Below are 12,516 nucleotides of genomic sequence, written 5' to 3'. Positions count from 1 at the left end.
CTGCCTTCGGCTCAGGTCATGATCTCAGGGTCCTGGGATCGAGCCCCGCATCGGGCTCTCTGCTCAGCAGGGAGCCTGCTTCCTCCTCTCCCTCTGCCTGCTTCTCTGCTTACTTGTGATTTCTGTCTGTCAAATAAGTAAATAAAATCTTTAAAAAAAATAAAAAAGATGGTTTATTACTGTAAAACTCATAAAACTCTTAATGTAGTTATAGGAATTATAGTTACAGGAATTATCTTATTTAATCTCAAAGACTATCCAAAAAATTGTGCTTGAAATTATAGTATGTCTAATGATGCATATGAAATATAAAAGTTTTGAATTAAAACTTCTGCAGAGTATGCGTTTTAAGAATGTTAGTGTTGGTAGTTGATAGCCATCCATCAGTATATATTGTGTAATTCAAAGCTATTTTTGCTTTTAGAACCTTTTGCCCAGGATAGCAGCCAAACTTGATGTTGCCCCAATTTCTGACATCATTGCAATCAAGTCTCCTGACACATTTGTGAGAACTATTTATGCAGGTGAGTAGCCAAGGAAAATAATCAACGTGTTAACTTTTTGTGAATTTTAAAAGCAGAAATTAATTTGAAGATAGTACTTTAAACAAGTCATGCTTTAAATGGACCATCTTAAACATGTCTGAGAAAAGTCTTAATCCTAGATTTGCTGCTAGACCATGACATGACATTGTGTTTGATAGATCCAGAGCACAGTTCTTTCCTGCTTGGTTATTCAGTTTACAGAGCGATGAGATTTTTCAAGTCATCAATAAAAATTAGATTCACTATTCAATACATTTTGTTAAGTGGCACCTGGAGAAACAAAGCTTTTCCATTTAAAAAAAACAGTATTCTTAATCTTCACTGCTTCTACTCCCATTTCCATCTGCATTAAGATATTCATTTCAGTTTCTCTTTAGTTGATTGCTCTTCTGCTAAGCACACTAGTCTCTAGTGGGGCTAGAGAAAGCAGTGGACTCTTTGTTCTTTCTGATTAAAGTTGTGTGTTTCAGTTTAATGCTCAGTTCTCAAATTAGATCTTTCATCTTTGGTAGTTTTTGAGGGGGAAATATTGGTCAAGTTTAGGTCACTCTTAAGTGATTGCTAATCCATAATTCTTTTAAAATCTTGGAGTATCAACACCTCTTGTTCTTTATGCCCTATTGTGTTTTCTTTCTTTTTTAAAAAAACGATATTATTTGAGAGAGAGAGAGAGAGAGAGAGCACCCATGCAAGCATGAGCAGGGGGAGAGGGAGGGGTTGAGAGAGAAGCAAACTCCCCATGAGCAGGTAGCTTGATGCCAGGCTTAATCCCAGGACGCTGAGTGGAAGGCAGACGCTTAACTGACTGAGTCACCCAGGTGCCTTCTGCCCTATCATGTTGTCATTTATTTTCCTCTCTTAATAAGCCTAGTAGCTGTGTTCCTAAGTTGTTGCAACTCATATTCTTGAGTTACTGTGTTTTTGGAGAAGAAAGCTTTTGTTTATATTCCTTTTAGAAGAAGTATGCCTTCTTATTGTGGCTGCCTAACCTATTCCAGTTTCTTGCTTCCAGGCAGGTCAGCGCTTGCCCTGCTTTTAAAAACATCCAAGGTTATACAAATCTCTATTGATGAATTTCCTCAGTGTTATGGTACCTTTTCCTATACTTAGTAGAAAACAACTGGTTCATAGTTACTTCTTCCTTGTTTTCATGAAGTAAATTCTGAACCTCAAAGGATTACTTGCCTTTCATGGGTATTTAAAAAAAAATAAATTGTGTATTTCAGGGAATGCTTTATGTACAGTGAAGTGTGATGAGAAAGTGAAGGTATTTTCTGTCCGAGGAACATCTTTTGAAGCTGCAGCAACAAGTGGAGGTAGTGCCAGTTCAGAAAAGGGTGAGTGTTTGTTTGAAATTTGTTTTGTTTCTTGTTTTTCAGTTCATTGATTATATTAGAATAAGGTATGGCCTCTGGTTAAATTTCTTGAACAGTGTCTGAGAGCTCAGTCTAAATAATATTTCCAAGCTTTCCAAAAAAAAGAAATATTTATAACATGCCTTTTCATATCATTTTTGGTACTATTATAGTTGCTTTGATAGATCAAAGGGGTGTTGCTTCACTTTTTTCTCACTGTTTCATATTATAATACTTGGGAGACTCGGTATAATGGAAGAATGTAATTAATAGTAAATGTATAGAGGGTGTTACTCTTTAATATATATATATCGGTACTGTGTTTGAACTTCATAGAGGGTTATTCCAGTTTTATAGATAGACTAGAGAATTAAATGACTTCTCAAAGGTCATATAGCTAATGAGGTAAAGGCTGGAATCTTATCCCTTCAATTCTTAACAAAAATCAGAGAGAATGAATTTAGAAGCACAAAAAATTCACAGTAACTAACAAACTTGAATTTCATGGAATTCTTCATGTATTTCTTTAAAAAAATGCTATTATTAAATTTTAACTCACGGTCATTGTTTTGTTATCTGTATCAATGTATGCAGCATCAAGTCCTTCCCCAGTGGGGATAGCAGAGTGGCTTGACCAGAAATTAACCAAAAGTGATCGACCAGAGCTAACTGGTGCCAAAGTGGTAGTATCTGGTGGTAAGTGGAATATTATAATTTATTAATTTTAAAAGATGTTATAAACTTAAAATTGATTTTATTAGTATTTATTATAGAGGAGTACAGATTTTATTTTTTTCCCCAAATGTAAGATAGGTAGGTTGCAAGTATTATTCCCATTCTACCAATTAGGATAATGAAATCATGAGCTTGATAATACAATTTCGTCTCTCAGTTGCACATCTATATCACTGGCACCAGGGGGAGCTTGGTACAAGTCATCTCTAAAGTGTATAGAATGGAGTTTATGTTTACTTACTTACTTAATTAATTAATTTATTTTTCTTGTCTTCTTCAATGAGGTCGGGGTTTGAAGAGCGGAGAGAACTTTAAGTTGTTGTATGATTTGGCAGATCAACTACATGCTGCAGGTAAAGGTATTTTCTTTAGTAGAAAAATACTCCCTTTTTGTTGGAAATATGTTTTCTTTATTATTTCATTTGTATGTAAGTCACTGAAGCCTACAGATTATTTTGCTTTCTCTGGTTTTCAACTTTTCTCTCTGAAATGGTTTTTCTTAGTTGCCAAGTAAGTGATATAGCATTCAGTGTACAGAGGGCCCTTGTACTTTTTTATTGTTTATGTAACACTCTTAAAGATGTGAAATCTTTGTTGTTTTTCCATTTAGTTATTTATTTATGTATTTATTTAAAGATTTTATTATTTATTTGAGAGAGAGAGGACGAGAGCAGAGGGAGAAGCAGACTGCCTACTGAGCAGGTAGCCTGATGCGGGGCTTTATCCCAGGACTTGATCCTGGGACTCAGGGATCACGACCTCAGTCGAAGGCAGCCACTTGACTGACTGAGCCACCCAGGCACCCCTGTTTTTCCATTTCAAAAAATCTTTAAATGTCAGCTTCAGTGCCTATTTAGATTCAGGAATGCCCTTGTTTTTCTCGTTATTGGTAGTCTGATATCAGTCTCTCATAAAAATAGAAGTTAATGTTATTTTAAAATTGTAGTTAACCATTTAAAGGAAAGATAGAATGTATTAAAAATGTACTGAAGAGAATGGAATGGTTTTTGAAATCAGAAAATTGGAAATATTTTAGTTTTTAATTATAGAACTATTGCATGAATATGATCTTTATACAGTGGGGCGCCTGGGTAACTCTGTTGGTCAAGTGTCCAACTTTTGATTTGATCGTCAGATGGAGCCCTGTGTCGGGCTCCACACTGGGCATGGAGCCTGCTTAAGATTCTTGCTCTTCCCTACTCTCCCTTCCTTTCCTGCTTAAGATTCTCTTTCTCCCTCTCCCACTCCCTCCCCATCTCTTTCGCTTGCTCTCTTTCAAAAAAAAGTTTCCATTCTTTTCTTCTTTCCCCTTTTAAAGAGTTTTGAGTATAACTTTCTAGGTTTTTTTATATGCTTTTATATTAGCTAATACATGTACTCATAGAAACAGTAATGGTTTTGTCTGAATAAGGGCATTATGTTGACTCTATAATCAGATGGTTTTCTTTGAGGGTGTTTATTTCCTTCATTTATTCTTTAATTGAACAAATATTTATTGAGGGTCTGCCATATGTCAGGTATTATTTTAGGAGCTGGGAAATAGTAGTGAGCAAAATAAGCAGCCTCTCTCCTTATAGAAGTTACATTTATATTTGAGTGAGACTAGTATTATTTTTCTGTGGCTACTGTAACAAATTGCTATTAAACTCTGTGGCTTAAAACAGAAAATTATTCTGACAGTTCTAGATGCCAGAACTATGTTGAAATCATGGTGTTGGTAGGACCACACTCTGGTAGCAAATCAGTTCATTTCCAGTTTTTTTTTTTTTAAAGATTTTATTTATTTATTTGACAGGTAGAGATCACAAGTAGGCTGAGAGGGAGGCAGAGAGAGAGAGGAGGAAGCAGGCTCCCTGCTGAGCAGACAGCCGAATGCGGGGCTTGATCCCAGGACCCTGGGATCATGACCAGGCTTTAACCCACTGAGCCACGCCAGTGCCCCTGTTCATTTCCAGTTTTTAGAGGCTGCCCCAGTATTCCTGGGTATGTGGCTGCATCACTCCAATCTCTGGCTTTGTCTTCAAATCACCTTCTTCTCTGTGTATCTCTATCAGACCTCCTTCTGTATCCCTTTTATAAGGATACATGTGATGATATTTAAGGGGCGACCTAGATAATTCAGGATAAGGATCCTTTCTTAAGATCCTTTGTATTGTATCTTTTGCCGTGTTGGTAATACAGGGGATTAGAAAGTGAATATATTTTTGGAGGGGCCGTTTTTCTGCCTACCACAGACACTAAATATAATACATTAGCATATAATAGTATGTTAGAGGATAATAAATGCTATGAAAAGGAGGAGTTTAGAAAGAGGAAAGATGTCAGTTTTAAGTAAGATGTCAGAGGAGGCCTTAATAAGGAGACATCTGAACAAAGGTGTTTTTTGTTGTTTTTGTTTTTGTAAGATTTTATTTATTTGGCAGGGAGAGAGAGAGTGAGAGAGGGAACACAAGCAGGGGGAGTGGGAGAGGGAGAAGCAGACTTCCTGCTGAACAGGAAGCCCAATGCAGGGCTCCATCCCAGGACCCTGGGATCATGACCTGAACCAGAGGTGGATGCTTAATGACTGAGTCACTGAGGCATCCCTGAACAAAGGTTTGATAGAAGTGAAGGAGCAAGCCATGAGGAGATCTGAGAAAGAGAATGTTTCAGGTAAAGGGATAGGTAAAGTACAAAGGGTCCAGCGAAGGGAGAAGTATGTCTGGTTTATGTGACAAATCGCAAGGAGGCCAGTGTGGCTGGAATGGAAAATGCAAAAAGGGAGAGTAGTAAGAGATAAGATTGGGAATAAAAGACCAGTACACATAGGGCATTATGTGCTTTAGTAAAGAGATTGCTTTTTTCTTGATGAAATAGGAAACCATTGAAAGGCTTGAGTGGAAGAGTCACATGACTGGACACTCTAGCTACAGTTTTGAGCACAGATATGTGTAGGGGAATAAGTGCATTAAGAGGGAGATCAGTTAGGAGGCTATTTTAATCATTCAGGTAAGAGATACTGGCGGTTTTGATCAGGTTAGTAGCAGTAAATGTGGGGAGAAATAGTTTTAGGATATATAGTTGAAGGTAAAGAAACTGGGATTTCTTGAAAGATTGGATATATATTGTGAGAGAGAGTTTTTATCTGGCAGTTGGTAGGATGAAGTTACCATTAGCTGAGACAGTGAAGACTCCAAATGGCACAGTTTCCAGGGAGAGATCAGGAATTCCATTTTGGGCATATTAAGGTTTTTTTTTTTTTTTTTTTTTTTTAAGATTTTATTTATTTATTTATTTATTTATTTGACAGAAATCACAAGTAGGTGGAGAGGCAGACAGGGAGAGACAGAGGGAAGCAGGCTCCCCGCTGAGCAGAGAACCTGATGCGGGACTCGATCCCAGCACCCTGAGATCATGACCTGAGCCGAAGGCAGAGGCTTAAACCACTTTGAGCTAACAATGAAGAAACAAGTAGAAATGTCAATTAAACTGTTGGTATAGGAATGTGGAGTTCATTGGAGAAGTTTGGGTTGGAGTATAAATTTGGTAATCAGTTGCATTTAGATGTTATTTAAAGCCATGAAACTGGATGATATCGTCAAGGGAGTGAGTGTAGATAAAAAAGAGGTCCCAGGACTAAGCCCTAGACATTGTAAGATTAAAAGGCAGGGGAGAAGGAGAGAAAGACCAAAAGGAGTGGTAAGTAAGGCAACAAAACCAGGACAGAGAGCACGATGTTTTGGAATCCAATTGAAGTGTTTTAGTCAGGTATTGTAATAGGTCAAGGAAAATGAGGACTGAGGGTGACTAATTTAGCCATTTAGAGGTCATTGGTGACTGAGCATTTTTAGTGGAGTAGTGGGGACAAAAACCTGAGTGGAATGTATTTTAAAGAATGATCCAAAATGGTGTTTACATGACTACATTGACTTTATGATAAACCATTGAGCAGTACATTTGTAATTTGCATGTGTTTCTATACATGTGTTACATTTTAATAAAGTTTTTAGAAATAGATTGGGAGGCCTGGAACTGGAATCAATACAGACAAATCTTTAGAGAGATTTTGCTATATGGGAAAGCAGAGAAATGAACAGTATTTGGCAGGGGAATATTTTAAAGAAGGAACAAATAATAGCATGCTTCTATGCTGATGGGAATGCTCCAGTTGAGAGGGGAAAATTAATGATGCAGGAGAGGGAGGGGAGATATCTGGAGTGGTATCTTAAGTAGGCAGAAAAGTATATGGACACAGCTGTAGGTTGGTGGGTGTATGTTAGTTGGAGCATATGGAAGTTCACTTGTGATGATATCAATTTCTTAAGTCAAATAGGAAACAAGGTCATTGGCTGAGAGTGAGGATGGTAAAGATGTGGGGTGTTTAATGAGAGAAGAAAAGATTCAGAGTTATAGTTTAGGAAGCAGAGAATTCAGGTCTATTTATTTAAAGTAAAACCCAGTGCACACAGCTTTAGTGTTGGTGTTTTTCTCCAGTTATGCTGAACTACAGGGGGACAGGTATGGAAAATGTAGATAGGTTATTTATCTGTTAACTGTTTATCTGTTAATCTGTTAACTGGAGATGGAGTTTTTCCAGTTGAGTGTGATCTCCAAGGCAAGGAGATTGAAGGCATATGCAATGAAGTGATTAGAATCATTGATCATAGAATTTAAGCTAGGTTAAAGAAAAGACAATATAGTAGGAGAGAGGGTCAGCAAATAGAAATGTGGATCCCAGTGAGGTCAGAGGATTGTTAGAGCTGGGTGCGAAGGGAGTCAGCTAGAAAGAGTAGGTCACAAAGAGACATTGGAGATTGAGATTGTCAAAGGATATTGATAATGGAAAGGTTGGGGATATGACCACGGGTGTGGCTGAGGACCCAGATGATTGGAGAAGAGTTTAAGGAGCCAACAGGCCAGGTGTTGATATCTTTGAGAATTAAGACTAATATTGGAGAAAGTGGCAATGGCCCAGAAGCTAAAAATCATTGAGAAATGAAGGATAATGGACTTGTGGTTAATAGCCAGCACAGCAATAAATGGGTGACATGATCTGGTCATGTGAGATTCAAAGCTGAAGACTTTTAAGGAGGAAGGAGGGAGAACTTTCTGAAGGTGTCAGTGAGGAGTCCCACCTCCAGGACCAGTGGTATGAAGATGGTGGCAGAGCAGCATCTGCTAGAAGGAACTGCAGGGGAATCATTGTCTTCAGGGAGCATCTAGACAAAGGGGAAGATGGGTGTAGATTAGGGAGTATGCAGGGCTTTATGGAGATTAGTTTGTAGGTTATGAAGGATAACCTTTGAGTCTGGACCTTGTTGTAGTGACTTAAGTAAGTAAAGGGCAGTATGTGACCAGTCCTCACTTAGGTAGTGTCGAGACTGTGTGCATTAGGAGGTAGTGAGTACTGTCTGTGGCTTCCTTTTGTCCTCTCTAGATGAAGATGAAGAAGACCTAAGACTCATTTCGACCCCTGCTGTGAGAGGGGTGACTTCACTCGAAGTACAGGGCTCCTTGTTGACATCTGCTGAAGGAGGATGAAAGGCTACTTAACTTCTCATTTTTTTTTAGATAGGTTAAAACTTATCTTGTGTTATGTATAACGTGTCTTTATCTGATCACAGATGATATCAAAAATTGTGAAGTTACTGCATAAAGGGACATTATATAATGGCGTGCCAAACAGATTATAGTGTATCTTTTATGAATGCCTAGATGCCTTTTTGATAAAGCAAGCAGAGGACTTCAGCCAAATTTAAACTTTTAAATCCTTCGGTTTAAATAGAAGGCATTTCTTGGGGCACCTGGATGGCTCAGTGGGTTAAAGCCTCTGCCTTCGGCTCAGGTCATGATCCCAGGGTCCTGGGATCGAGCCCCGCATCGGGGGGTGGGGGGGGGTCTCTGCTCAGTGGGGAGCCCACTTCCTTCTCTCTCTCTCTCTGCCTGCCTCTCTGCCTGCTTGTGATCTCTATCTGTCAAATAAATAAAATCTTAAATAGAAGGCATTTCTTGAAGTTTTGTGAATAAAATGCTCTAGTACTTCCTTTTAGAATTCTTGATCATTGATAAGGGGATTTTTTTTTTAATAAACAAGGCTTTTATAAAATAAATTTGTAAGTGTACTTATCGGTGTCTTTTTTTTTTTTTTTTTTTAGGATTTTTTTTTATTTATTTGACAGAGAGAGAGATCACAAGTAGGCAGATAAGGAGGCAGAGAGGGGTAAGCAGGCTCCCTACTGAGCAGAGAGCCCGATCTGGGGCTCAATCCAGGATGCTCGCGATCATGACCTAAGCCAAAGGCAGAGGTTTACCCCAATGAGCCACCCAGGCGCCCCTCGGTGTTTCTTTATACAGTTATTAGTGAATATCCCAACCAGCTGATGAATAGAGCTTAAAAAAAATGACAAATATGTTTCTCCTTTAGTTGGTGCTTCTCGTGCTGCTGTTGATGCTGGCTTTGTTCCCAATGACATGCAAGTTGGACAGACGGGGAAAATAGTAGCACCAGTGAGTATTGCAATAAAATATGTAATGCAAAATTCTGTAAGGATAAAAAGTTTGTGTGTACATCTATATATATATATATTTGTTGAATAACCATCTCAGATACCTTTCAGTGTTATCTAAGCAGTTAACTATTACAGTGGGGAACATGTCTTCACAAGTTCTGTGGATTTCTTGGTCTCAGTAAAATGCTTAGCAGTTCTTAAATCTGGCGTTGTCTCTCAGATTTTTCTTTTTAAAATTTTTATTTAAATTCCAGTATCTTGGGGTGCCTGGGTGGCTCAATCGATTAAGTGTCTGACTCTTGATTTCAGCTCAGGCCTTGATCTCAGGGTTGTGAGTTCAAGCCCCATGTCAGGCTCTGTACTAGACCTGGAGTCTGCTTGATTCTCTCTTTCCCTCTCTCTCTGCCATTCCCTGTCTCTCCCTCTCTTTTAAAAAAAAGAAAAAGAAAAAAATTCCAATGTCTTTCAGATTTTTTTAAAGCAGTGGAACACTGTCAGATTCACGTCAAATCTTTTTTTTTTTTTTAAGATTTTATTTCTTTATTTGACACAGAGAGAGACCGTGAGAGAGGGAACACAAGCAGAGGGAGTGGTTGAGAGGGTGAAGCAGGCTTCCCACTGAGCAGGGAGCTGGATGTGGGGCTCGATTCTAGGACCCTGGGATCATGACCTGAGCCAAAGTCAGACACTTAACAACTGAGCCACCCCAGCGCCACTCAAATAAAAATCTTTAAAAAATATTCAGATTGCACACTAAATATAAAATTGGTGAAAATAACATTTTGTTAGTAAATGGATTTTATAAGGTCATGTTAACATTTATTTACCATAAAGCCTATTTACTATTAATAAAAACTGCATTAATGAACACTGAATCTTGAAATCAGGAGCTATGAATAATAGTTGTCTCATCCTGTACAGCTACCTTCTCTCTCTTATTTTGTCTAGCTGCATGAAATTCAGAAAATTATGATCCATATAGATAAGTGATACTGGAATAATTTTCAGTTAAGCCTGTCCCAAACTTAGAAAATGAATACTTTGGTTTAAAAGTTCAGTCCTATGTGCCTGGGTGGCTCAGTTGTTAAGCATCTGCCTTCAGCTCAGGTTATGATCCTAGGGTCCTGGGATTGAGCCCCACATCGGGCTCCCTGCTCAGGGGGAAGCCTGCTTCTCCGTCTCCCACTTCCTTTGCTGTCTTCCCTCTCTTGCAATCTCTCTCTCTTTCTGTCAGATAAATTAATAAAATCTTAAAAAAAAAAGTCACTAGGGGCGCCTGGGTGGCTCAGTGGGTTAAAGCCTCTGCTTTCGGCTCAGGTCATGATCCCAGGGTCCTGGAATCGAGCCCCACATTGGGCTCTCTGCTCAGCAGGGAGCCTGCTTCCTCCTCTCTCTCTGTCTGCCTCTCTGCCTACTTGTGATCTGTCTGTCAAATAAATAAATAAATCTTAAAAAAAAAAAAAGTCACTAACCGTATCTAATGATTGTTCACATTACACATTCCATGGGTAGACATCTTCAGGCTTGAATTTACAGAAGATCAGACCCACAACGTTCCTAATTAATAATACTTCTACAAGAAATTAAGAATGCACTGAGGTGGCAGACAAACTTCTATTTAGTTTGACTGAAAGGCAGCCCTTGTTAAGTAGGCTATCTGAATGATGGAATGACCAGTGGCATCTTTATCTGTATTGAAAATAAATGTCATACAGTAGTCACCTTTCTTCAACATTGCCATTATGAATATAGAATTATTTTGGTTATTTCATAAGGAATTTAAATATATTGAATACTTTAAAGACTTTCTTTAACATAAATCATATGATCCCCAGAGATTCTGCTTCATTAATTCTGAGTCAGGCCTGGTCACATATATACATATTTAATTGTGTTTATGCGCTCATGTGTTTAAGCTTTAAAACTTTTGAAACAATCTAGGGGTGCCTGGCTCTTGGTTTTGGCGCAGGATGATCTCAGGGTAGTGAGATCAAGGACCTCATTGTGCTCTGCCCTGAGCATGGAGCCATCTTCAGATTCTCTTCCCCTCCCTCTGCCCTTCCCTTCTCTGCTCATGTGTGCATGTGTGCTCTTTCTGTCTCCTAGAAAAATCCCCCAAAACCCTTTTTGAAACAATCTCAAGTGTATAGAAAACTTTCAAATACAGACCAAAAACCTTTATTTTTGTGGGCCGTTTGAAAATAAGTTGCTGAGATGATACTCCATCATTCCTAGATATGTTATGTAGAACATTCTCCCATATAACCACCATACAGCTTTTAAAAATCAAGACATTACTGTTGATAGATTAATTCCGTCTTATCATCAGATCCCATTCAGATTTTGCCTATTGTCCAGTAATGTCCTTTATAGGAAAAGGCTTTAGCTCAGAATCACATGATGCCTGTAGTTGTCATGTATCCTACCATCTTAAACAATTCCTGTCTTACCTTGACTTTCATGACTTTGGCACTTCTGAAGATTGATTATAGGATAGCCATTTTGAAGAGTAGAATATCCTTCAAATTAGGTTTGTTGTATTTCCTCACAATCCAATTTAGTTTATGTATCTTTGACAGGATTATCACAGAAGTGGTATTTCATCCTATCAGGTGGTACACAATTTCATTTTGTCTTGTTACCAATAATTTTCACTTTCATTAAGGTGAAATCTGTGAAATTTCTCTGCTATATAGTCACTTTTCCCTTTGTAATTAGTAAGTGTTTTATGAAGAGATACTTTGAAATGATGTGAACATTCCAATTTTCCTTAGACTTTCAATTCATATATTTATATCAGTTTGGACTTTTGATTCCCATTTTACCACCAAGTGGGTAAAAATCCATCATCATCATTATTGTACAAATTGTCCCACATTTGGCCAGTGAGAACGTCTTAAAGGTGGCTTCTGTGTCTTTTTTGACATGTTCCCATTTTTCTCTGAGCACTTTCTTACTTTCTAACAGAACACTATGTTCAGGCTCATTTTGTACGTTTCTTGTCTCAGCCCTGGAATCCATCTTTCCTCTAAAGAGCCCTGGTTCCTTTTAGTGAAGAAGAGTATTTAGCAGCCAACAGCTGGATGTTAGCTGCTTTCGTCGCTATTGGGATGTTGTTATTCCCAGGACCTCTCAGTGAGAAAAGCTGTGGAATGTGCATAGCTATGTGTATGTGTAGGCACATAAACACACATTTACATTTGTATTTCTCTATCAGTCTCTATTCCATATATTACTGAAAACAGTAGTTTACTCCGATACTGCCAATTCCAGTCCAATACCGCAGGATCAATTCTAGTTCTCTCTCTTTCCCTTTTTGTAATGCCCTTTTCCTACTGAACAACCTAGACTTTGCCCTTAACAGATGCCCTCCTTGCCCCACTCTGATACCTG

General features: G+C 38.3%; 1 protein-coding gene across 1 annotated transcript in view; it reads left to right on the top strand.

The window, feature by feature from the left end:
- Positions 1-12,516, top strand: part of ETFA (electron transfer flavoprotein subunit alpha) — an 81,810-nt gene that overhangs the window by 27,264 nt on the left and 42,030 nt on the right. The window contains exons 5-9 of the mRNA XM_059180283.1: positions 425-524; positions 1,772-1,882; positions 2,495-2,596; positions 2,920-2,988; positions 9,039-9,121. Of these exons, the coding sequence (XP_059036266.1) occupies positions 425-524; positions 1,772-1,882; positions 2,495-2,596; positions 2,920-2,988; positions 9,039-9,121 (465 nt within the window). The remainder of the gene's footprint in view (positions 1-424; positions 525-1,771; positions 1,883-2,494; positions 2,597-2,919; positions 2,989-9,038; positions 9,122-12,516) is intronic.

This window comes from Mustela lutreola, chromosome 7 (assembly GCF_030435805.1).
Source record: "Mustela lutreola isolate mMusLut2 chromosome 7, mMusLut2.pri, whole genome shotgun sequence".
In the NCBI taxonomy this organism is placed as follows: Eukaryota; Metazoa; Chordata; class Mammalia; order Carnivora; family Mustelidae; genus Mustela; species Mustela lutreola.
Note: the sequence above shows the minus strand (reverse complement) of the source record. Positions and strands in the feature narration are given on the sequence as shown.